Source organism: Hippoglossus stenolepis, chromosome 12 (assembly GCF_022539355.2).
Source record: "Hippoglossus stenolepis isolate QCI-W04-F060 chromosome 12, HSTE1.2, whole genome shotgun sequence".
Classification (NCBI taxonomy): Eukaryota; Metazoa; Chordata; class Actinopteri; order Pleuronectiformes; family Pleuronectidae; genus Hippoglossus; species Hippoglossus stenolepis.
In genome coordinates, this window is record NC_061494.1 from 5,342,404 (window position 1) to 5,369,743 (window position 27,340).

Consider the following 27,340-nt stretch of genomic DNA (forward strand, 5'->3'; position numbering starts at 1 on the left):
TCAGACAGGCACAAGTGTCTTCGTCTCTTCTTCTCTCTTTTGTAAAGATGCAGTTTGCCAGTGCAATGATTCACCCCTATATTAGCACACACAGAAACTACACTTTCACACTTGTGGAGAGCAGTGGAAGCTGTGCATTGGCAGCAGAATTAACACAGGCGCGTGCTGCAAGGCCCACGTGAAAACCCAGTTAATTTACTACATGATTCAGGATACGGCTTCATCTGTGATGGTGCCAGTGCTGTGCTGTGATTGATTGAACACTGCGGATATTAGAGGGCATGACAAGTTGATAGTGCAAAGTGAGCAATGCTTCAGTTTAATTGGCTGGGGGTGATGGATAGAGCACTTCATTGACAAATATCACTTTGCCCCTTCAATAATCTGCAGAGGTTTCCAGGCCTGCATGTTTTATTAATAAGAAACGAGGTCAGAATAATATAATGGGATGAGCGCAGCGCTAGTTATGTCTATCAGATATTATTCGGAAATGCAATTTTAATAGAACATAAGTAGACCTTTAGGGAATGTTAAGGATACAGTATGGTATTAAAATGTATGATATGCAAAACGTATCATAGAAATTAAACATTTCTGATTCATTTTACGACTCACTTGCCAAGATGATATTACTTTACGCTTTTTGTTCTCAGGGTTTGAGGCTACTGAAATCGGAAAACCATATAAACGTGAACACATAATACTTTTTCCAATTTTCCAGAAGTAGAGTCACACATTTTTCATGTCACAAGTCACATTTTTGTCTAAGATTCCAACTTCAGTGGGCTTATAAAAGACACTAAATGTTCTGCATTTGGCAGGAGGGGGTGCTTCTATTCTCCTCTGTGGAGGGGCTTAGGGAGCTGCCTGGGATAGCATGAAAGGGAGAAACAGCTGCTTCCATCCACAAAAGCCTGCAACAGGAACTCAGGAGGACGTTTTCTTTTTTTTTCTCGGCGCCTGGTTGCCTTCCTCTGCACCTCGAAGCCTGGCGTGGCTGAGGGGTCTGAGGAAGCCTCGGAAGTCCCTGATGAGGCAGAGATTAATTTTAGTGTATGAGAGCAGCAGCGACTTTCCCCAAATCCCATTTCACAGTGGCAAAAAATGAATATTCTCTGCAACAAGGAGAAAAGAAGACGTTTAATATAACTTGACAGGCGAAGCATCTAACGTTTCTCGCACACCTTGAGGAATGAGCGACAATGCAGAATGTTTGCACCTGCTCTCCCCGGCAGCCTGCCACGAGACAATAAATGGCTCCTCTAAGTGTTTGAGCCTACTGTACATAGTAGGGTCCTCCTTCATGCAGTGAGTTACTCTAATGTCAGCCCTGTATGGAGAGAAAATGATTTCCATGGTTTTCCATTTGATCTTGGGCTGTGAATTAAAATGTAAATGTCATTAGTCCTCATTTAAATATGAAAAAGCCTCTTGATTCTCTTACCTTGAAGGTCACCTGAGGATCTGCCGTATTCCCTATAACTAATCTTCTTACTGCCATGACCTCATTTAAATCAGGGTTGGATAGTAATCCCTCACTTCTACTATTAAAAATATAAAGCTTGATTAAATGCATTATAATAATGAATTGATTAATTGTATAAGGAAGGAAACTACAATACTCTGTGACTCAGCAACTTAACTGATAGTTTGGGGGGATGTATACCAAAAAATGATTTGATCAGAATCCCACTATGCTCAGCTGATTTGTACATGCTCCTGAATACGAAATGTACAGTCAAATTGCTCCCTGTGCGTACACAGAACACATGTTGTACTCCTCTGGGAGGCCGGAGTGTCATCGCAATGACTGCAGGGATTTCTGCAGCAGGGACGAGGCCCGCCGAGGGAGTTTGGAGAACGAGGGTTGACATGAATCAATGAAAGTAGAGAGAGAAGCGTGTTGGACTGGAGCGTAGTGCTGAGTGGGAGGAAGACTGGGAGAAGGACTGGGAGAGGGGGATCCAGAGAGAGTGTTACTCAGCTCTCTGCAGGGGTTATGTTCAACTGAATTAATCTGTTGTGAAATGTGCGAGGGCTGCCTGGACTGATGACTTGTGTGCATTGGAGATTGGTAAGAAGAGTAAAGGGGTTGGAGGGTGTGTGTGTGTGTGGGGTGTCTGTGGGGACGCGATGTAATGAAACAGGATCTGAAAAGGCAAATTCCCCCACAGGGTTTGAGTCCTTCATTCCCCTTCACCTCCATATTAGTCTGTCTGAACCTGTTCCTTCACCCACGTATCCAACATCAAAACACAAGACATATTAGCATAGCCTATAGGCCACAAATGTATATAGACATAGAGGCCACCCAGTTGTGGGGGAGGTTGCTCATTGCTGTGTAGCACTACAGCTGGCCAGATGTTCTATATGTGCTGTGTTATACTCAGTTATACAGTAATGAGCAGCTACCAGGGAACATCAGTAATTACTAAATGATGAAAGTTTCAAAATAGCTGAGTAACAATAAATCAAATTATGAGTTCCATGCTATCTTAAAGCTTTATATTGCACGGCTCAAATAATGTTTAGTTCTTAGGTTGTTACATCCAACTTAATGCATTGTTGGGGAGTTTTATTTAAAACTGGGTGTACTGGATATAACACTGTATAGCTACATAGTGATGCAGATTTAAAGAAATAGGTTATAGCCATTTACCCATTCACACACACATTCAAACTGTGCATCTATGGGCAGCACTTTATATATGAGTGGCAATTCGGGGTTCAGTGTGTTGCCCAAGGACACTTTGACGTGCGGATGTGGAAGACTCGGATCGAACCGCAGAGCTCCGCCACAACCGCCCCTCTTTTTTGTTACCATATTAACATCTACATATATAATTTAACGCATTTTTGCTTGCTTTTTGAAAGTGCGTTGAAAGGGTAAATATCAGTCTCATGTTTGTTCATTAACTTTGCTGCTATGTAAGTTAGCCTAGCTTAGCATAGAGACTCGAAGTACAGGAAGCAGAAAGCTTGGCTCTCTTCACAGATAAAAAGCACACCCATGATGCTCTCTAATTAATCTTTGCCTCATATAGAGGGTCACGTAGTGATATTCAGGTTGCGATATTCAGGCTAATTAGCTTCAGTATGGTGCATTGTGAATGAACTGTTGAATGAGTGCACTGTTCGAGGCTGTGAGAAAGAGATGGGAACAGAGATGTGACACGAGGAGCCAAACGAAAAAAAATCTAAGTATGCGACTGAGACAGGAGATAAGAGGAGCGGAATAAACAAATCAAAGAGCTCATTACAGAGAACAGCAGAAGATTGTGATCATGGAAAATGGGGACAGACGGATCATTGCTTCCTGCTGGCACTGCCTTATCCACCGCGTTCACAGAGCTTAGAGGCGATTATTTGTGACCGGCCAATTAGCACATTAGAAGGTGTTGTTTAGAAGCACAGTGTCGTGTGTCTGTGCTGATGATGTTGTTGCAACAAGTGCCAAGACGGATCAGGCGCATTCTGAGCCATGCAACTGATGTCGACATCCAACTGTTGAGCGAGTAGCTGAAGTGGTAACCTGCAGGATGCGTTTGTAGTGGGACTCTGTGAGTGTCCATTAGTTTGGTGTTTTGTACTGCACTTCCCATAAATCATTTGTCAGCAATAGAAAAGACAAGTTCCCTTACTCTCGCTTCACTTGGTACAACACGTAAACTGTGGGGTATCACGCCCCCGTGTGGCCTGACTGAAGACATGCCTTCAAGCAGATTACCTGTGACGGTGTATCTGAGGCCCCGCCCCCACATATACAGGTCAACACAATCCTCCTTCTGTGCTGACGCTCATCACCTCACCATGAACACCTCACAGAGTCAGGTTAGCCAGGCGCTGCTAGTTAGCTCTATTCCTTTGGCTGCTGCCAGCTCCAAGTTAGCTAAACTGCCCCTGTTGGTGTTGGCTATCACCAGTGTCATCAGTGAAGCTGCCCTTTCGACCACAAGCTTGTGTTTCGCGATGAGCACCAAGCTTTTGATGAAGAAATTTGAGATTTATAAAGAACATTTATCAACCCAACAGTTCCCTCTCATTCATGCGAAGTCATTCACACCAATTGCTCACTTGCGAATCACTGAGGTGTTTACTATAAACTTTTAATTCAGCAAAATCAGAAACACCAGGTACCAGAAACTTTGTGTTGAAAAAAACTAACCCACTATTTTTAAACAAGGCTTGTCAGAGTCGGTAGAGTGAGCTGGAGCTTATATCAGCATGCAGTGGGTCAGAGGCAGGGTACTTGTCCATCCATCATCTGGCTAACACTTTTAGTAAGAGAAACACTTTCACACCCACAGGGAGATCAAGTATAACCTGAATGTGTTAAGTTGGAGTGTGGAGGCTCAGCTGGAGGGTTTACAAGATGTGAGTTGACAGCACTATAGTGACATTTTATACTAAACCACCTGGTAATTGTTTCTGATCTTTTTATCTAAGAGTCAGATATTCTGTTGGACAATGCCAGAAACTATTTTCAACACCAGGAAATATACAACTTTAGCTCCCCAGTAAATATACATTACATTTTTTTTAAATACAATTGTGTTGAAGCCAAACAGTAGCTTATGACTTAGTATGGCAGAGCTTCCCTTCAGCTCAGTCGTGGGCATTCAATGTGTCATGCTGTTATTGTTGATAGGCAGCATGGTGGGCAGTAGTGTCAGGTCTGTCAGCGAGCAATCCTGGAAAATGTGCACTCCGTAGACCGTGCTCTCATCTGGAGAGAGAGATTCTAAAGTACATAAACATGAGTGAAGTCTGTTTGTGTGTGTGTGCATTCAAGTACGCATGTGTCTGCATGTGAGTTTAGTATGAGCTTGTGTTTGTGGTTATCACTGCAGCAAACAGCCTAAATATCATTTTGTCTTCATTATGATGCTGACATGCACATAAAAATACAAATATATATATTTACAATAATACATTAGCCTGTGTGATTTCTTTGGATGTATGTTTTTTTTTCTACTGTCAGGGCTCAGTGCATAGCAATTATTCTGCAGGCTGGACAACCAAGGTCTCATCCTCGTCTGCAGGGGAAGGTTTAGACAGCCAAAAGTTAAAGAGTCTGGGGATTTGGGGAGATGGGGAGATGGATGGGGTGAGAGGAGCTCGAGGCTCTTAGCACATTTTCTGGTCATTGTCAGACTGTAAAACATCTGTGAACATCAAAGACGAATAGGTCTGTCGCTTTCAGTAAGTGCCATCTTCTGGGAAATCAATTCCATGATGTTTGACCCCTGCAGTTTGGTTTTAGGTCTGCCTTGAGTTGTAGGCTTTTTCATAATTTACAAACATAAACCGGTAGATTTTGATATTTCCATGTCTTCATCACATTCCCCTCTCTAATATATTTGTTTTTTATATATATTTTATATATTGTTGCTTTCTTAGTGTTAGGGCAAATTAAAAGGGAAAGAAATCTGAGATTTTTAGAGTAAAGTCATAATATTACAAAAATAAAGTTGTAGTTTAAGGCTTTGTGTCATGTCAGGTGGGGAATATCAGAAGATCATCCTGTCTCCTGCCTTAAAATGAGGAATCTGAGCATATTGACAAGTTATACTTTAGGATTCACAAATAACGAAATATTTTGTCACATCAGTGCCACATTGTCATAAGTATCAAAACTTCGACAAGATTGTGCGAGACAGTTTCTATTCCAAAGAGAGAACCACACATACTTGCAGAAAATTAACTCTTTTGCAGAGGAGGAAATGTTTGGTAATGGTTGATTGCAAGATCGTTAGAAACATTTGTGTGATATTTAATTTTTTTAATGTGGTCATCAAGATTTTGGATCCAGGAGTAGAACACTCGATGAGCATGGGATTTCCTTACTGCTTATTTCCTCCAAATAACATGGCTTTTCTCTAAAATATGGCCCCATGTAATCCATCAAACTTTCCTGATCTAACAACAGACGTATATTTTGATGCCTTGTAGAAACACACACCCATATCCCTCATATTCACGTATTTTAAGGGTCTCGCAGGGTGACCTAGATTGATAATGCAGCAAGCCAGAGGCAGAGTGCTGTCACTCCCATCACTAACATAGCTTTCCCATCCAAGGCCACTGCCTCCCATGTGAGGGAGACTTTATGTAGCACAGCAACAGAGTTACTCAGTGTATAAGCTGATTTGACACAGTCAGGTGAAACAAGTTTCATTGGGAAGATTTTTTTTCTCTGCTAGTCTGTGTCTGGTCCAGAGGTTCAGCTCTCATGTGGTGGATTCACCAGTAGAACCCTCTGTTCTCTCATGAGGAGGCGATGGGAAGCAATTTAATGCAGAAAAAACTGCACACCTTAAAATTATCAACCACAAAATCGAGTTGTGGGTTTAGAAAGAATGTAGCAACTCACATGCTACAATAAAATGGTTCCAGGCAGCATGTCAACTAAAATTGAATGTAAGTGAAACATGATGTTGATGTTTATAATTTTCTGTGTGAGCTTCGGTCAAATCACTCTTCCTCCTAATTCGAGCGTCAGGGGCTTTAGGGAGGGAAATGTTGGTCGCCAACATGACACAATGTTAGTATGTTAACACACTAAACTAAGATGGTGAGCTTGAGGCTGTGCTAACGTTAGCTTTTAGCTGAAAGTGTAAGTAGAGACCATAGAGTGTATGAAGATGGACGACATGACAGTTCCAAGAGTGAAGTTGATGGTTCTTGATCGCCACCTGGTGGCTAGCTGCAGTAAAGGGCAGAAATCCCGTCTCCCCCATGTTAATGGATGGAACATTGACCAAACTAAAAATTCAAAGTATGCGTTACATAAAGTTTTCTCGATAATGGTTTCTGTCATTTTTCTGTAGTTTTGATCATATTGATGTTTGTTCAAATGCTCATTTTTTAAATAAGTTTAGTTTGATTTGTTATTTGATGGTGAAATGTCATGATTGACAGCTGAGACGGACTCATGATTGTTCGAGTGTGTGTACCGACAGGACCACAGCTCCATCTCCTGATTACTACTGCGCAGACTCTGGCTGCAAATGTGCAAGATGGCAGCTTTTGTATGCTGGATATTTTAGCTTCTTTTGTGGATAGTGGGAGGAAGTGGATCCATGTCACCCGTCTTCATATTCAGTTTATGATGACGACTCACAGAGCTGCTCTCATGACTCTAGGCTTTTTTAGACTCTAGTTTCATGACATGAAGTGCATGTGGTTGTGTCTCCCTACAGCAAACAAAGCTATAATGGGTTACATGTAGATTTTATCATCAATAAATTATCATGTTCATCATCATGTTTCTATATTTAACATATAAGAACAGGGTCATCATACGGTGGCCCTGAGAGCTCAACACTACTGCAAGATAGAAAAGCAAGTAGCATATGCTAATAGGCAAAACACAAGCAAATTCAGAAAGCATCATCAATTTGACAACAAATTAGCTTGTGATACACAAAACACAACCAAATGGCACACTGCAAATACACAATACAACCACAGAATGTGCTGAAAATACACAAAATCAAATCCATACAACACAACTAAATACACACAACACAACCAAATAACCCACTGCAAACACACAACAATATTATACACTGTAAATACACACAATCAAATACACACAAAACGACTAAATACACACAACACAGCCAAATAATATTCTACAATTCCCATAACAAAACCAAATAAGACACTGCAAATACAACACGACCGAACAAACAAATGCACTGTAAACCGCACAGACAACAGAAGTCTTTCCAGGGCACACAGAAAAGTGTCTGCAAATATTTGCAGTGCATTGAGCTCTCTGGGCCACCGTACCATCACCAAGAAGAAACCGTGTCCCACAGGTTCAGACACAACAAAACTCCTCTGGATCACTCCAGAGCATAAGGAGAAACTGCTTTGTGACACACTACAGAAAGAGGATGCTGTTTTTCCTGCTCCACTGCAGCATGTATCATTTTGATAGAGCTACAGGGTGTATGGAAGACACTGGCATGAATACTGGCAAGAACTCAAAATTAATTTGCAATAACATACCGATGTTTGTAAACGGCTTCGCCCCGACAATAAACGATATAGATATTTGATGAGGGTGTGGGATAATAAAAGCAGCCGATCTTGTTTTCCTGTTCTTCCTCTCTTTGTGATACATTTGACTACAGCAGCGTACAAGTGACAGAGGGGAGTCTGAAATCCTGCCAGTGTATGGAGATGAATGTTTTCTGCCTCTGCACATGGCTTGATCTGTCTTGCTTCAGCCCCTCTTACATCATAGCACGTGCCTCGGGGCTTTCTCTCTGCAGAGCAGGCGTTCTGTATTTAGAGCCTGATTTATACACAAACACACTTACCACTGGGGAAGGCAAAATGAGTATTCCTTTCCCCTGCTGCAATTGCCAGCAATATAATCATCTTCCCACACTTCAGCGTGCCTTTAAGGATAGCGTTCAGAAAGTATGAGGGGGGGAAATGTCATGAAAGCAGGCGATAGTTTCAAAGGTGCACGTTAATGGCGAAACAGAGATGGATGGTATAAAATACTCCGCGTCCAATTCAAGGTAATCCGATAATTAAGAGAAAATGTTTCTTCTTCTTCCCGCTCTTCGGTTCCAAGTTGCAATTTTAATCGTCTGCCTTTTCTTTGGCTCAGTGAGGTTTGACAGATTTGCTGTAGAGATCAATCCCTCCTGATTTTGTGAATTTGAAGGTGGTTGCGAGGAGGAATTCACCAGGTAAATGCACAGCCGGAGACAAATTATTCTCATCCATGCTCTTCTCTCGCTCTTTCTCCCTCTGTGTTTGTTCTCAGGTTGTTAGAGAGCTCATTGATCAACGCAGAAGTGAAGGAAGGAGAGATTCTGCCTCCTACCATTCAAAAGCTGATGAAAGGATACAACAAGTACCTAAGGCCTTTCTTTGACAGTAAGGAATCTGCAGACACATCCAGAAATGGAAATGACAGAACACTCTGGGGAAATGTGGATTTGACAGAGAAGAAGTTCATATTACAATTTTGTGCTTGCATGTCCCTGCTGAGTAATATAGGCTGACATGCATACATTTGAATTTACTGCACATGTATTACAAGATGAGAAGAAGTCAAATGTAACAAGGAAATACTGTGTATGCAGAAGGAGAAAAAAGCATCCACATTGATTTAAGGCCATTAAATAAATATACATACTTTTCTCAAATACTACAATCCATTTTAATTGTAATAATATCTTCAAATTATAATCCCATTATATTTAAATATATCTACTAATATTTTTCGTAATGTAAATTCTATTTTTCACCAGCTGACTAATTCACCTGGGAATAAAGTCTATCTCAGAGGAGCAATGTTATATCATCCCCTGTAAATCCCTTGCTACTGTTATTTGTCCAGGCTGCGGAAATCCATCACGATGTGATTATGGTTTGTTTGCTCTGTTATAACAGCCCGGACTTTAACAAGACAAAAGCTATTCAGCGTTATCACTAGTCCTTCTGCCAAGCAACACAGCACGTGTACTGATACAAACGTACATATTCACATACCCAGACACGTGTATTTACATCGCTATCTGTAAACACTTTCTTGATTAAATCTCCAGCCCTTAAGTACTAGACTCATCTAAAATTTGAGACACCATCATTTTTGTGACATCTTTTGGCCTCACAAATATTTGAGGTAAAACAATTGTCAACATTTTGGTGCAAGACGCAGAGTTTTATTGCTTGTCAATGTCATCCTTCTGCCAGACAGCCTCCGGGCACAGCCAGGAGGTCTTCTCAGTCTGACTAGACCTTGTGACACAGCATGGCCCCTCACTCCAAACTTAATAATTATGTCTAAAGTTCAAGTAACCCTAGAGTAATAGTTATCAGATTGGGTAATGCACTTATTTGCTCTGTTGCCAAGAGTTAAATGAGAAGATACAACCTGTGAACGGCTGTGAGCTACAGCCAGCAGACAGTTATTTTAGCATTAAGTGTGGAAACTAGAGAGAAACAGCAAGCTCAACCCTGTCCAGTAGACAGACTGTTTCTAGTCTTGCAAACGTTTGCTTCATATTTACGGTACTGTCATGAATACATGTAATTATTGAAAACATATCATTTAACTTCTCTTCTGTTCTTTAAAGACCGGAAAGTGAAGGGAAACATCCAGCCTAGTTCTGTCCAGACTGCTTCACAATGTCATCAAAATAAGTCTTTTGTTATTGTTTTGAGTGAGGACCCGTAGTGGCCCAAGTTATTTACTGCACGTTTAAAGGAAAACAAACAAACGCCTGCAAACATATACTCCACATGACTGCAGTAGGAAATCAGACGTGTACAGTATCTGCAATATGACAGCAGGCTCATTACTCTCTCTCGCACAGAAACGAAGATGGAATAAGTGCAAGAGAATGAGAACGGGGAGATGAAACACAGGAGAGCGCAGAAGTTACTCCTCTTTGATGGTGAATCAGGGAGAACTAATTCCCTCAAGGAGGTTCACACTTGACAGACTGCAGCTGTGTGGGGGTCTTTAGCATTTTAAATATCCTATCCTTCACTAACCTTTCATTACACAACACTGTAGCCCATGCCTTCTCAATATACTGTACTCTGTTATGTCACTTAAAACGTAGTCATATACAGTTTGCATTAACACATTTGGAAACTCTGGAAATGTGTGGATAGTGTTCTGTCTGAAGAGTAAATGTCACATACAGCAGTTAATCACTGGTTTCTTCTTTGTTTCTAGATGGTCCAGTAACAGTGGGCATGAGCTTGGATATCGCCAGCATTGATACGATCTCAGAGATCAACATGGTAAGACTTACCGACAGCCTTACTGTCACCTTAGGCCTCATTGTGTCCACTTTCAAAACAAGGTCTAACAATGTTGTGCTAGTTTAGGTATGCCAAGATGTTCTTATTCATTTCAGATGTGGATTTAACTAGAGCTGTTTGAAAATGAAAACTTTTAATGTTGTAGTCAGTGTTTGCTGTTAAATAAATATTAAATGTTAAATAAATAAATGAAATCCATTCATTACAATCATGTCTAATGTAATAAATAATTACTCAGTAATCAAAAAATAATGACCCACTAATTTATACACTGCTGAAATTAAATTGCAACCAAATAGTGTGAAAAATAAATCATAATATACATTTTTTAAATAATCTCATAGATAATCTTAATTTCTCTGATACTGGCATCTTGTTGCCTTGAAGCACATTATCTCATTCAACATAATCAATTATTACATGATTTGTAGGATTCTTGGCACTAAATCATTAATCAACAAGTGATTAGTGTCAAGTGGTACCGAGTCATTCCAGGTAAACGTTCAGGTTCATTCAGTCTTGATGTTAACAATTTTATAAAAATAGGTTTTCAAGGAAATTGTCTGACTTCTTTCAGTCTGGTTAATTACCATTTTGTTCATTTTACTGAAAAATTGTTGGATAATTAAATTGCAATTCTCTTACATGAAAACTTCTGACATCTCTTTCAGTTGTGGTTTTGTTTGATCGCTGCACATATTGACAGATAATCAATTGTGCTTTTTCCACTGTCATCGTTAACATGACTGACTGGTGATTTACTGGGTTCTCAAATTCTAAAGGTCTTAAACATAATTAATTACAGAACAGAAATCCGATTTATCAGTGCAATGTGTGACGTTTCCGTTGTAACTGTCGGCAAGTTTGACAACATCACCACAACAAATAAACATCACAGGCAACATGTTTACTCAAGTTTGCCTCAAATCAAACCATGTCACTGACCAATCAGTAACACTGACATGTATACGTAAATGTACACAATGACAATGTCACAAAAAGAGCTTGGTAAAGACAGACGTTCTGGCAGGGCTGTTGTGCTGGATTAGATTTTACAGGTGTTCCTAATAAAGTGCCCCCTGAGTGTATTACTCTTCAAGAAGGCTGAGTCTTTATTCAGTAAGAGCGACACACATAGACGGCCGGTCTAAAAGCTGCAGCACTTTTAATTGAGATACTTCAAAATAAAATCATACAGAAACTTTGTATTATAATTGTAAATTACCCTCAGAAAAACAATAATACATTTTAAAGATTTAACCTCAAAGCTATAACAATTTTTGTGCCCTGTCCCAATTCCTCTGCCTTGACACGAACATTAATCTTTACTCTCACTCAGACAAACATGTTTGTTTTGATGGTGTGAATATACATTTTTCCTGAAACGCTTGTCACAGCGATTCAATGAGATTTTTAATTGTGAAATGCAAACTCCGGAGAAAATCTGGCTCCAATTGGGCAGATATTCTCTAGAGTTCATGTCTGAAAACGACTTGAGAAAATACTTGGCACACAGGCTACTGAGATTGGAACTCTTTACAGTTACATGGAAGCAGAGATTACAACCACACGTAACAGCACATTCTGTTCCTTAGAAACTGGACTATTGATGACCAGTCAGTTCTCGTGTAACCTCACTCAGTGAGGTCTCTGGCTTTCCTCCGGGACTGACAGGGTTATTTCCTGTGCTGCTGAATATGTTTGGTTAGAAAATCCCACTCACAGCTTGATGCCAGACAATTGGAGAAAGTGATTAGGTGGCCACACGTGATGTTATATCAGGATTTAACGGAGTGAATTACCCAAAAATATGTTCATCGTCCTTAAAATCAGAACAGACTTGCTGACTTTACAAGGCTGAAGATTATTTCCGCTTTGGGCACAGAAGGGCTGAGGGACCTGACGCCATCAATACCTAACAGCACAAAACGAACCCGAGAGCTGACTAATGAAATACATGTGTGAAAGAAGAAGCTATGTTTGCAAAAACCCCACGTATCTGTCAGCATATTATTGACACGCTTGTTAAAGCTGTATAGTAGCTCAACTGTGACCTTTGCGCCTGAATCCTGCAGGACTACACCGCCACCATCTTCCTCCGCCAGCGCTGGACAGACGAGCGCTTGATATTCGAAGGCAACAAGAGCCTGAGTCTGGACGGGCGGCTCGTGGAGCTCCTCTGGGTCCCCGACACCTTTATCGTGGACTCCAAAAAGTCCTTCCTCCATGACATCACCGTCGAGAACAGACTGATCCGCATCTTCCCCAATGGAACCGTTCTGTACGCTCTAAGGTACGAAGGTCAAGGAGACTGTTTATTGGTTGTTGTTGTGTTTCTCTTTTTTTCTGCCCCGACAGACAATGTAAAGTAGGCCAGGGAATGGAGAAGAAATTGGCTGAGGGAGGCAGCGTGGGTTGAGTTTGAGATAATGTGATTGCAAATCAGGGAGTTGTGTCAATTCTATTACTTGACTATTGGATTGTATGAGTACAGCGGAATGTCATCTGTCAATACAAGGAGCTGTGGTCTAACAAAAGTCCCTGCAACTGCAGGATCCCTCCTACAGATATTGCTCTGTGTGCAAGGGCTTGACATGTGACAAGCTCTTGTCAGATGAAACATGCATGTATTTTGAATGGATAGGCCAAGAAAGGTTAGTGAGAGAACGGCTATAGATGATCCAGCAATTTGATAATCTCTCTAAAGCCTAGTCATGATGGGTTTTACATGTTTTTATGCCACACTCTTTAACCTCATCTCAAATATGCATTGTATAAGAGCTGTCCATGATGATTTCACTTCCCCCACTCGACCCTGTAACTCATTGGTGCTGAACTTATTTTCATGCTGTACAGTCATAGTTATACATGGCCTGGTTACACAATGAAAGGGGAAAAGTGTCACATGGGAGAGATCCTGACTGTTCTAATGGGAAACCTGTAACTATCATGGGGGGAAATGTGCAGTACATAGGTGTCTTGTTATAGAACATTGAGTAGGGTATCCAGGCTCAGTTCAGCTTGGCCTCACAGTTAATCATGTGTCGGTACAGTAATACTTGTCAGGAAGGCCCTGTACTGCTCAGAGGGGGTCTCGCATGTGAGCGAGCTTGTCGGTGAATTGTGATTTATGTTTTTATTAAGTGCCCAACATTATTGGATAGACTGTGACTCCGGTTATTGATTTACGGGTTTTGAAGGAGTGTTTGTGTACATTTGTACTTATATCTTTCTGAGGACCCTTTTTGAGCATAGACCTTACAGAGTGAGGAGATTTTGGCTGGTCCTCACTTTTTCAAAGGGATGATTAAAGGTTAAGATTTGCAGTAATTGTTAGGATCAGGCATAGTTGTGATGGTTAAGATGAGGGTGAGGGGCTTGGTGTTGCATTATGCCAATAAGTGTCCTCACTAAGAAAGAAGTACAAGTGTGTGTTTGTGTGTTTGTGTGTGTGTGTATGTGTGGTAAATATAATGTAAATATGAAGCCCCCATACACTGAACTGTACTGTTTCTGGGCTCGACAGAGGAAATAAGGAGGATGGTTGCACTTTACAGTTAGAGAGCATGAATAGTGAGAGTAAAACAGTAAAAAGAGGACAGTCAGGACAGGGAAGGCCACCTCGGGGACTTGGGGCTGTGAAAAACAACAGAGTAAAGTGAGAAATGTGAGGTGTTGGAGGGAAGGGACAGCTGTGGTAAATGTTTCAGTGCTGTGCCACGGGGGAACATGGGAAAGCACTGAGGTGATTGGAGCCAGTGGTTGGGCAGTTAAGAGAGGAGATTTCAAATGAATTACTGTATGTTGCTTTTATGGTTGAAGAGGCTACAGCTGAAATGTAATTTAAAAATGAAAATGAAACCAGTCATCCAAATTTCACAGACAAAGGCTTGTGTTAAATTGCTCTAGCAGTCAGGATAGATTGCCATGGTGAACATTTCTACTGGTCCTCCATTTTCAAGTCAAGTTGGTGCATAGAAATAAAGATATGTGCAGAATCAGTATCTCTAAATGACATATGAATATCCACATCATGGCTGCTGTGTAAACAACTAATAAGGAACTTTCTTGAAAATCCTCTCACACTACAAATTGTTTGTAACAAGTAAACAAAGCTCGTAGACAGTAAAAGTAAGTATATTAAACTTTTTGTGATAGACACATAAAAACCACATATATACAACAACCTTTATCTACACTTTTTCTCTTTTATTTTATATATATTTTGTTATATATTATTTTAATCTATCTTGCTTGTTATCTATGTTTTTTTTTATTATTAATGGCCTCTAAACAGACCAGAAATCATATATTTTACAGGGACATTTGAACATTTGGTCGCATCCGTGCTACTTGCTTCATGTCCTGAACTTTTTGACTTTACAATCAGGGCCAGGCCTTGTGTCTTTTATCAACTCGTCATCAAACATTTCCAAAACATATAAAGTAAATAGCAAATGCCTCTGCTGGTCTCTCCTTGCTTATTGAGGAGACTTCTGGTGCTCTCTTTAAATAGAAACAAGTTGCAAACTAAACTCGCACAGTGTCCAAAGACGATTATGCATCACACTTAATCTTCTTTCTAAGGGAATTACATTGAATCATATTTAACATTTTGATCCACTTAAGACCAAAACATTATGCAGGAGGAGGCATAATGTGGCAGCAATATAAAGTGAAGACTTTCTCCATTACAAGTGATCTCAATGTGACTTAGAAGCTTAATTCTTGCATAATTTAAACCAAGCCATCTGATGCCTTAGAACAGCACCACGACAACCAGACAGCTGGAAATAATTCACAAATCTCTCATTGTTTGTTTGGATGAATGGTGCGTTAGTTAAAACCACTGTGATAGACTCTTCTGCTATAATAACATTCACTGTTGGTTTCCTCGTTCATGCTTATGTTCTCTTGTTTTAGGATTACGACCACTGTTGCGTGCAACATGGATCTGACCAAGTATCCGATGGACAAGCAGACCTGCACGTTACAACTGGAGAGCTGTAAGGACACCTCACACTTAATAAAGAATATCAGAAGTCAGCAGCTTGAAGCTGTGGCAGAGAGTCAGTGGGTGGGCGTATTTTCAAATGAATCTGATCAAACTAAAGGATCAAACACATCACTTTCTCTCATCTTCTAAACTGTGTGTGTGAGTGTGTGTGTGTGTGTGTGTGCTTTTGTCCATTGATGTGTGTGTGTGTGTGTGCGTGTGTGTGCTTGCACGTGATGGTGTGCGAGACTGCATGCTTATGTCAGAAATTGCAAGTGCAGTTCAGGTCATGATGAAGTATTTTACATTGTAATTTCTCTTTGGATGTATGTGAATACTAAACGACTTGATTGTTGTCATGGAAACAAAGATGTAGCTGTACTTACTGTGCAGTAACCTTTCAAAATGATCAACCCCTTCAAATGGACAGTTTAACAGTTTAGGAAGAATTCTAAACCTCTCACTGATGGGGAAGGTTACCGCTTAGCTTAGCATAATGTTGCAGAGGTGAACAGCTAGCATAGCTTACTCCAAATCTGAATCATCCACCTGCTACCACCTTAAAATCTAACAGCGTTACCACATTGTATCCTGCTTGTTTAATCTATACAATAACAAAATTAAACCATGTCATCATAAAATGACAAGATTTTCTTTGAAATTGCAACTTGTCATAACATTTTTCTTCTTGAATACATTAAACAAACTTGTTGTTGTGATCATTAGGTACGAATGATGAAAAATGCAAACTCCAAAACATCAAGGCTATTTCCCGAAATGTTAAATTATTCTGTTTGTCCTTGTCTTACCCGAAGGTGCTCATTACAGCAGCCCCTTTCCCCAAAATAAATTACAATATTAATAAACAATTAAAACTTTATTTATATAGCACCTTTCAAAACAGACGTTACAAAGTGCCACACAAACGACAAATATACACAAGAATACAAAACATCAAAGACAAAAGCAAATTAATACAATGTCATTTAAAATCAAAGACAGACAATTCTGTAATACTAAATTTAATGACAAATAAAAGAATACATCATTTTACAGCATTTAAAAGTAGAGGAGCGAGAAAGGAATAAAAGAAACAAAAGTAATATCAAAAAAATTATAATAATTGGGTAAAAGTATGTTTTGAGAGGTGATGTCCAAACAGTTTTTCAAGTCCTCGGGTTAACTAATCCAGAGGGTCAGGCCCTTAGGCACTATGTTGTAGCGTCAGCCTTTCCCACCAAACAAATCCTTTGAACTCCTCTTAATACATCCTAAGAATGCGAACATCTACCAGTAGCTCTAAAAATCCTTCTGCTGTTATAAATGAGATTTCTTGAAATACGTGTCAGTTTAACTAACTTGGACTTATCTTCAGTGGTTTCAAAGCGAAACGCGGCGACAGTATGTTTATAATTAAAGAAAATCATTAAGATTGAATTACATGACAAGATGGATTTTTTGGGCTGTAAAAGTGATGGAGGGAAGAGAAGGTCCCCTCGCCCCTATCTCGCTCATCTGCCGTCTTTGCTTTCCCGCTCGCGTTTTGCTCCATGCTAGTAAATGGCAGCCAGTCAGGCTGAGCCCTGTCTGATCCCTGCCAGCAGCCTTCCAGGACCCTGGTGCCAAATAAAACATTTAACTGCAGCAGACAAAAAGACATCTGGAGGTTAAAGTTAGGTAACTGAGAAGATGATGGATCCCTTTCTCTGTTGCTTCAGTAATTCCAGGCAGAATATCTGCGTCTCTCTCACTCTCTCTGTCTGTCTTTCCCGTTTTTTCACCGTATCTTTATCTGTCATCCTGCTGCTCTACCTCTCCTGTTTTCTCTGTTCCTCCTCTCATTCAATCTCTGACTCCCTCTTGCTCCGTCTCTTCATGAAGATGTTTATTCTAGGATTTGCTTCTTTTAATGCCGTGCCAAAAGTGGATCCTCTACACAGGAGCGAGGTTTAAAGACAGTGTTGTTGTGTGGCAGTGCGGGGCATAAATAAGATACAATTCAATACCATACAATACGATACGACATAATAGGATAGACTTAACTAATCCCGAAGGAAATTCTCGGGCCAGTTTGCTCCAGGATTACAGCAACACAATACACAATAGATTACAGTAGAATAAAACAATAGAGTATTAAGCCTAACAATATATAAGTGAAAATAAAATAAAGATTTAACGTGTCAGGGAAAATTAAAATATAAAGTGTAAATGCTATAAATGCAGAACCAGTGCCTAATAGAAATAACAATAGAAATGAATATGTTAGGTAAGACAGGGAAAATAATACTAAACTGAAGTGGCAGTAAGTAGTATTGAACATAATATGAAGAAAAACAGTAATATTGCACATGAGTAATACTATTGCAGCTGAATAAACAGTAATACTGCACATAGTGTTAATATTCTCCCATAATGATCAGGATTGTGGTCAAAATATTAATAAATAAAATACAAAAATAAGAGATAATGATAAATTATTATAGAAAATTATTTTCAGCTTTAATTAAACTTTGAATGGCCCTGTTTTAACTTTTTCTCTTTGTGAGCGTACTTGTTTACAAGGGTCCACAGGGCACTGGACGGTTGATTATACCCCCATGGAGCTCTTTCTATGCTATTGCACTTCATGTCACTACTCGTTTGTATCTCTAATTTGTAAATATAATGTCAGGGCTTAAGGTCAGGAAAAATAATGAGTTATTCTAGTAAGAGCATCACGGTGAACGATAGAAAAGAGTGAATTTACAGGACCTCTCAGCATCAAACTCACCACTGCCCTTCATTAGAGGCACTCGCTCCCAGCATCCTTCATGCCTCATCCTGGTCAATAATACATGACTCCATGTGGGTTCAAAAACGGAGTGTGATGGCTAATTAATGTGTGTAGATTACAACAGATTAAAGAGGTGTGATACGACCTGAACCAACAGAACTTCTTCTCACTTTTCTTAATCTCTTGCTCCCTCTGCAGATACATTAGGAGAATACACCAAAGAGGTTAAGCCTTGCTAATCACGTCTTGTCATCCTTAACATATTTTATAATTAAAACCACACAATCTCTTATTTATTAATACTATTATCGCTACATTGTTCTAATTAGTGTTAAAGTGTTAGTTTAGCATGCAGTCTTATTTGTAGTTTCAGTTGGTTTATATATGTACGCTCTCTGGGGCCTGGTGCAAAATGCATGATAAGGTCTGTTCTGGTGCGAGGGAAGAGTTAAGCTCTTTGTCTTTTTCTTTTTTCTTTTACAAACAAATGCATTTCCATTAGCAGCTCCTGTTGGATCTCTCTGTCAAACTGTGTTACGTGACTAATGGGGAAACGGGGAAATCCACTGTGACTGCAACTATACACAAACATTGTCCTCTGAAGTTGCATACTTAACCAAATTCATGTCTCGTTTTAATGCAGACATCCTGGATCATGATCAACACACTGTGTGCACATATACCCATTTGCTTCTCTGATGAAATATGATGTCTTCATCTAGCTCCTCAAAGCAGTTTATTTTATCCCATTCCCTTTGGTTCTTGCCAAATATCTCTCTTGTGCTGATGTTTAGCATTAGAGGGAATTTACCACCCACTACGGGCTGCAATCCCAAACAACCCAACCATGAGAGAATCACACTCGCACATAGCAAGTGTGCTTTGGCAATTAACATTCCCAGCTGCTCGCACCATTGCTACTTTGGGGTTTAATTAGAAAAAAAACCTTATGTAGTTATACTTATTTTTTGTAAACGTTATCAATTTAATAAAATATGGTAGTTTCTAGGTAATTTATAATGTGCTGGTAATATTTCAATTTACACTAGTACAAGGGTACATTTCACTGTGTGTTGGTCAATTAAAGGAATTGATGATCACGCTGTTGTTGCCCAATGCAATCAACCACAAAGTGTTTTGGGATTGAAAAAAAGATAAGCTATGAATTTGATCCACTGTATAATATTCATATATTATCATCTAATAGTTTAATGGTTTTAGTGTTCACAAATAGTTGCCTAATGTTAGTGTTCATGTGGAGTTGTTTTTCTGGCCGTCTAAATGTAAGCTATGGCCGGCCTGATGCAATCCTATTGGACATATGCGGCTGTTTAACTGCATATATGTCATTTAAACATGACTCATTTTTACTATCTCATTATCTTTTCAGATGCTGAATCAGTCAGACGGCAGTGACATTTTCTGACTTATAAACCTGGATCACAGTATTACAACATTATTCTCTTCATTTCAATTTCAAATCAACTTTATTTGTCCCCAGAGGGCACTTCTATTAGCATTTGAGCCTCCCACCCTGTGTGTGCTGACTGCCGTGTAAAATGGTCTTTTTGCTCCACTATCTTCATCACCTATACTTTCAGTGTCTTCTGTTAGGTGCTGTGCAGGTTCATGCAGTGGGTTTGTCTTTTCTTTTTTTTTTAAACGACTGCTGCAGCGACAAAAAGGGTTAATGAGGATAGTGACTGTGAACTGAAACAATCAAGTTGTCGGCTGTAAAACCGAAACAGTGAGTTGAAAGCCAAGACAGTTAATGACAGACAGATTAAAAAGCTGCATCGAGATGAAATGAACTAAAGAATTGTGTGATAATTCTCTCCAGCTAACGCGAATATTGAAAAGATTCATCTTTTTATTTTTATTACAGGGGGTTATAACATTAATGATGTCATGTTCTACTGGACCAGAGGAAATGCGTCCGTCAGTGGTTTGGACACACTGCAGCTGGCTCAGTACACAGTCGAGGATTACTACACATCTGTCTCAGAGGCCATCTATGAAACCGGTAACCAAGGCATTCTAAATCTCTGCATGATGTTAATCCCACGCCTGTACTTAAGTTTAAACTCCGATGTGGTATTGTCAAAATATTGAGCCCCCTGTGGGTAGAACTTCTCATTCATGCCACGTTTTCTATTATTCTTCTTCTCAAAGGCCAGTACCCCAAGTTGGTTTTCCACTTTGAGCTGAAGAGGAGCATTCTGTACTTCATCCTGGAGACCTACGTCCCCTCCAGCCTGCTGGTGGTCCTCTCATGGGTTTCCTTTTGGATCTCTCTGTCCTCTGTTCCAGCACGGGTTTGTATCGGTAAGGGGCAAAATTCATTTTTTCAGTCAAATGTTAAAATGTACCTTTCTGACTAAATGTCATTTACCTTTGCATTGCACCAACGCTTATCTACAGGATGTATTGTGTGTCACTGCAGATGTGCTGCACTGTTTTTATGAGATAAACATGTGCACTTTTTCAGCATTTGTTTACTATTACACAGATAGAAGAGGCGTTCTCTCCTCTGAGTTTGAACTGATTATAGGGCTGAGGTTTGAAGAGAGCATCTGTGAAACTGGAGTTACCTCATCAGAACATCCAAACTACAGGAATCAACAATACGTTTTCAAAACACACAGTGACTGCACACTAAGGTCACCAACAGGAAACCAGTCCAGACTGGTTATGAACAGGATGTGCACCACAGTATCTCTAGTTGCAAGGAAAAGCCAGTATGACACCATCTTACATTGTGTAGTCAACTGTGTCCTTCCCTTTAGGCATAAATGCATATAGCAGAATGTATTGCAAGTACATCTGTCTTCCTGACTCACAACCATCTTTTTACTATTACCAGAGGTCTCAGGCTGTCTGTCTGACTGTAGAACACATATGTCAAGAATCATTAATTTTATTGGCTTCACATTTGGTACGTGTATTGTTGATGGCCCAAAGAAGCCAAATTTGCTGCGTTTTGGACACTCGATACGTTAAATATTAATACAAATAATAACAGCACTGTGCAGTTAGTGGAGACAGGGTAGTGTGCCTTAATAGTCAGTGTGCGGACCAAGTTGAACCTTTCTTCTTCTATGTCTTCGGACAATTACAGCAGTGGTCGGCAGCTAAAACTGGCCCACCAGATTATTGATCATTGATAATTTTAATATTTTTATTTAACCATATTGGACTAACACACACATTTACAGGTGTTGTGGGGGCTGATCTCCTTCATGGCAACAACATTCAGAGAATCACTTTTGCAAGTTGTCTTCAAAGTAAAAGCACAACATTCGTTTTGTTGCTGCAATTGAATTACAGAGCTTTTATTTGAAAAGCTGTGAACTTGGGTGTGAAGATTGTGTCAGTTGCAAAACAGACCTCTGATATAGTAAAGCTGCCATGTTTGAAAATATTACAGCGGTTAAGTAAATAATTCAAACTTTGATGAAAACCACACGTGAACATTAATGAATTAAATTCAGTTCCATTTTATGAAAAACACTGACTATAAAATCATCATTGTAGATAAACAAGGTAGGATGAACGCAACATTTATAACTTCTCTCTGAACCACAGACTGTTAAATACAAATCTCTGGACACAACGTCAGGTTTAGAACGGACAGTGCACTAGTTCTTATAAAGAAGGATTCTAGGCAGTTGTCCACAGATTCAGTGGTTGAACAGATAACCTGTAGTCAACAAAGTATCTGTGTGTATTCCAGGAGTGACCACAGTGCTGACCATGACCACTCTGATGATGGGAGCCCGGACATCACTGCCCAATGCCAACTGCTTTATCAAGGCCATCGATGTCTACTTGGGAATCTGCTTCAGCTTTATCTTTGGCGCGCTCATTGAGTACGCCGTTGCCCACTTCTGCACCCTCTCATACATGGACCCACACATGCTCATGGTGAGAGCCTCCTGACAGTACTGTCTTTGTTGGTCATGTTTGTGGTCATTGCTCTCGTTGTGGTCACAGTCATTGTCTTCATGATGGTGGTCATTGTCATTGTCATCACTACCATCATCATCATCATGTCATCATGAGCATTTTGGGGTAAGTTGAAAAGTGCTGCAAGCTTTTAAAAGCATCATGTCTTTGTTTCCACTTAAAACTAATTCTACTTTTCCTAACTCTCCAACAGTACCGCCACCAAATGCATGACTTTGACGATGATATGAACGGCATCATCACCACCATCTCCACGCATGCCAGCAGAGCCAAGAGACGTAAGGAGCCTGCCGCGACTCCCTCCACAGCTCCTAACTCCACAGAACTCACTGTCAGACCCTCCAGCCCTTCGGGCAGCGAGCCAAAGCCTGAGGCGTCGCCACCGAAGCCCGTCAACTGGTGCCTCACTGCTCTGGCCACCGTTCGTAAAGTGCTCCGCTCCATAAACTGCTGTCATGTGGAGAACCCTCACCACATAGACAACTACTCGAGAGTCACCTTCCCACTGTCTTTCGTCATGGTCAATCTGCTCTACTGGACATATTATCTGTACTTCTAGCATTTGCTCGAGTGCGGCATGTGTCCAATAGAGTGTCAGACAGAGAGCGTATGTAGACAAGAAGTGTTCTTTACTCTAGTTGCATTAAGATGAGTGTGTATAATTTATCCCTTTGGATTCATGAGCAAAGTAACATTCTCATATGGGGTTGTTTTTGGGACAACCCCATTTATTTTTATTGGCATTTTTACTATAACATACTTAAGTAACTATTTGGATCAAATTTCATACGCCTTGATTTATTAACAACAGTGGACCTATCTGGTATTGACTGGCAAGATTACATCAATTCTGATACACCTAGAGATGAAAAGAACATCGGTGACCTAAAAAAGCACGGCCAGTCTGCATCTCTGCTGCAATAGTACATTTATTGTGCAGGTTGTTACCATCTGGGACAGAGAGGATGGAGCTGTAACTCAAAGCTCTGTCGCCAAATTTGCTAGCATTCTCGAGTGAGAGCAAATGCCTGCCTCACTTTTTACTCTTTATTGTGTGATGGATGGGTCATTGATATGTAATAGCTTAATTTTCCATTTCTGCCGCCATGTACAGCATTCAAAGTGGAAAAGGAAAAATAATGGGTTGCAGAAGTGATGTAAAAAATAGTGTTATTATAAATGTAAACGTCAAGAAACTACGCATCCCCTAAATCATTGCAAATAATTGCTGTCCAACGACTTCCAGTGCGCTTCTTCTTGAATTTAACCTTATGGTCATTTTGAGCCCATTGAACCTCATCATATAAAACCGCAGCATGTTAGAAAGAGAAATCATGGTTGCTCTGTGGTAAACATAATGTAGCATGGAACCATCTGATCATAGCTGACATGATTTTCGCAGTTGTAGTAAATACTTCCAGGGTAACAGCAAGCTCTACCAATCAGAGAAGTCGCTGAATATTGTGACTAGTGTTGTAGTTCTCCTTGACATCATAAATATAACTCCTAAAACACAGTTGATATTATAAGAACAGGAGTTTACATATATTTTTTGTCAAACTCAGAGCTAGTATTATGGCTGATCATCAAAATCTCTATTCAGAAAATGAACAGGATGTTTACTAACGGAACCACGCCTCTATTTCAGTGACGTAAAGCCAAACATTGAACAACCAGCTCTCGTTAGCTCGAGCACCAACAAGGCAAACATTGATTCTTAAACTAGACTTTGAGGTTCCACGGCAGCTAGGCAGGTGCAATAGATGCACAAAAGATACACCTGGATGGACGGGTACCATATTATAGTGAAATACAGTGTATGATTTTTCCTCCTTTTGAGGTGCAAGTCGTGTTTCTCACTGTGCTTTTATAACACGTAAAGCAGTAGCCAGACCTAGATGTGTTAGACATTGTAGAGTGATTTGAATATGAATGAAATGGCCAAAATATTTCAACAGTGTGTCATCATCTGTGCATTATGAAAATGGTAAAATGTCTGGATACGCTACAACTGAGGTGGCATATCACTTTTTCCCTCAGTATTTGGATGTGAATGTCTGCGAGTGAGTGCGTTCATGATCAAGTTACACCATTGTTTGGCCAGCCGTGTTACGGGAGTTTCTCAATTGGCTGCTTTTAAGCACCTACATAACATATCTAGTCACTTTTTGGACCAACCTTAGCTATTTTTCATATAAGGCAGTGTCAAGTTTTTGACAGGGCTACATGTAAGTTTTTGCAATTGCTACGTAGCATTAGCATAACAACTGTTTATTTACCAATATGATGTTGCAAGTTCAACTTCATTCCTTTACTTGCCAAGAGTTGTCTCCAACAGTGAAAAGCAATACCAATTTTACTTCTTGGTTTTGTTTCAGTTTCTGTCACTTGTAATAGTTGTTTCTACTGAAGTTAGCATGCTAATTAGCTAGCCCCATCTGGCCCGTCTTGTCTCTTTCTGATAGTGAGTCAAAGTGCAGGCCAGAGGGTGCAGGCCTACGATATATTGTCCTGTAAACACAACATTAGGTGAAGCTCTTGGCAAGTGTCCATCACAAACTACCTACCACATTCAGTGGAGGACAAAGCTTATATAAATACATTTTTTAACGTTCAGGTGATTGAGTATGTTTGTTGCCAGTGACGTGAGCCTAAGAACCAAAGATTCCAGTTTCATTTTAGCAATCCTCTTGCTTTCACTTCAGTTCTTCAACAAGGACATTTTGATTGCATTACCAAATGATAATATCATAATTGAGAATTCTGAAATAGCATGCAGTCAACGAGAAGATGACAATACATTTTCAGATGGAAAACAGGGTTGAGTTGAACAACAGAGATGCATGTTTATTTATTGCTGTATTCAATATTGCTGTTACATAATCTCACTCATTTAAATGGAAACTGAACTGAACAGTCTGTTTAGGCACAAAGCAAATGTTCCATTTTCAAGAATTTGTATCATGATGCAAGCTGGTATCTATTTATGCTCCATTGCCTTTTAAATTGTTTCAATTCATATTTTAGCTGCATTGATTTGAATGTTTTAATCTGTTTTTAAATATGCCATTATTTACCAAACTTTTTGACTGTTCTCTTTGCCCGCAGATATTCGAAAAGTACGATTTCCTTTCGTTTCTGTTCTTCCTGCATGATTATTGAGTGTAACTTTTGTTTCTTCTGCTTTATTTGATTTTCATTTGGTTCAACATGATAGCAGAAAATCATAAAATGCTTAGCTGAGGCTATAGAAAAGGAAAAAAAAACTTTGATTGATAGTGATGCCACTTTGATTTGGGGTCTCATCTGGGTCCAAGAGTGCAGGATGTTGGAACGTCTGTTCTCATTTTCAGTTATTTGAACTTTATTCTTTGAAAGGATGAGTGTTCATGACAGTTAATTTGCCACCGACTGAGCTGTGTCTGCTCTGTGGATGTCGGTGAGCACTGACCAGCTGAAAAGGCAAATGTGATAAAACACAAACTGTCAAGTTTTATACAATATTGTACCACCATTGTAGTTTTGATAGTTAATCTTCTCAGTAAATTGTACAAGACACGAATGCCGTTATGGAGCCAAAGAACCACAAGAAAGCCACCACCACAGCTTCCTCTCAGTCTGAATGCAAATAGAACGTTTTTGTGATGGAGATGATCCATTCACAAGGCTCAAAATACCAATTCCCCCTACGGCTCCACAGTCACAACTGCATTATCAGGGCTGGTTTGGTCTGAGTGGACAGCATTTTGGATGGCCATTAATAACCCAAGGATGGTGCGAAGATTACAGAAATAAAGCTATGAAGTGGAACATTATGGGCAACATTGCCTGGACATATTTGAAGCAACTTTACAGCAACTTTGGGCAAACAGATAATAGTGGAAAATGATGGACTGCCCTTTTCTTTTCCTGTTGTGAGACGTGTAAAGTAATGCCTCAAGGTGATGTTGGCTACCGACCTCACAGTTCCTTGGACTTCATCTTTATGTGAAATGTATTTATATACTGTAATACCATGTTAATATAGGCATCGGTTTGCTTAACCTGTTGTAAATATATAGTAACACTATGCATGTTTATCCGGTGTATGAATATGAATGGTAGCAATAAAAGAAGTTTAACGTGTGTGTTGTCCACACTTTATACATTGAATTTACTGGTGATGTGGCATCAGCTTGTTAAGGTGACATCATAATTCAGCAAAGCAGTAGGAAAATGTGGTAAATGTCCAAATGTTGAATTGCAGGTGCAGCAGATAGACTAGCGAGCCTGCAGACATGCACGTGTGTGCGTGTATGTGCGTGTGGCAGATGTTAGGGCAGCAGTGTCACGGTGGGAGGATGGAGAATGTGAGTCTTAATTCCCTGCAGCACAATTAACTCTGAGTCAGAAGAATGTTGAGTCAGGAATTTATCTGAGATCTTCTTATAGCACGTGCACACACACACACACACACACACACATTCAAGTATGTACACAAGAATGTTTTAGGGTTAACATGTAATATTCTGTAATTTCCGTCAAAGATGCATCACCTTGATCTCAAGTGAAATAAAAAAAATAACCAAAAATTATGTAATTTGAAATAAATCTATATATTGGGTTGATTGGAAAAAAATTAAAACATTGCAACTGATTCCAGCTCTGAAGGACTAGCTATTTGTACTTTGTGTTTTTAGTCAGTCTGACTGATATTAAGTGTTGATACTGAATAAAGTTTACATATCCTGTTGATATACAGACTTTGTACATTGTATTCATTAGGCTATATGTTAATGAACAGCAATTGTGTATAATAT

The 27,340-nt window shown here is 39.8% G+C and overlaps 1 protein-coding gene across 1 annotated transcript in view; it reads left to right on the forward strand.

The window, feature by feature from the left end:
- Positions 1-26,666, forward strand: part of LOC118119520 (gamma-aminobutyric acid receptor subunit pi) — a 53,285-nt gene extending 26,619 nt beyond the window's left edge. Inside the window, exons 3-10 of the mRNA XM_035173606.2 lie at positions 8,792-8,904; positions 10,718-10,785; positions 12,882-13,099; positions 15,730-15,812; positions 20,461-20,598; positions 20,748-20,900; positions 22,309-22,499; positions 22,735-26,666. Coding sequence (XP_035029497.1) covers positions 8,792-8,904; positions 10,718-10,785; positions 12,882-13,099; positions 15,730-15,812; positions 20,461-20,598; positions 20,748-20,900; positions 22,309-22,499; positions 22,735-23,100 — 1,330 coding nt within the window. The 3' untranslated portion in view covers positions 23,101-26,666. The remainder of the gene's footprint in view (positions 1-8,791; positions 8,905-10,717; positions 10,786-12,881; positions 13,100-15,729; positions 15,813-20,460; positions 20,599-20,747; positions 20,901-22,308; positions 22,500-22,734) is intronic.
- Positions 26,667-27,340: the final 674 nt, after the last annotated feature.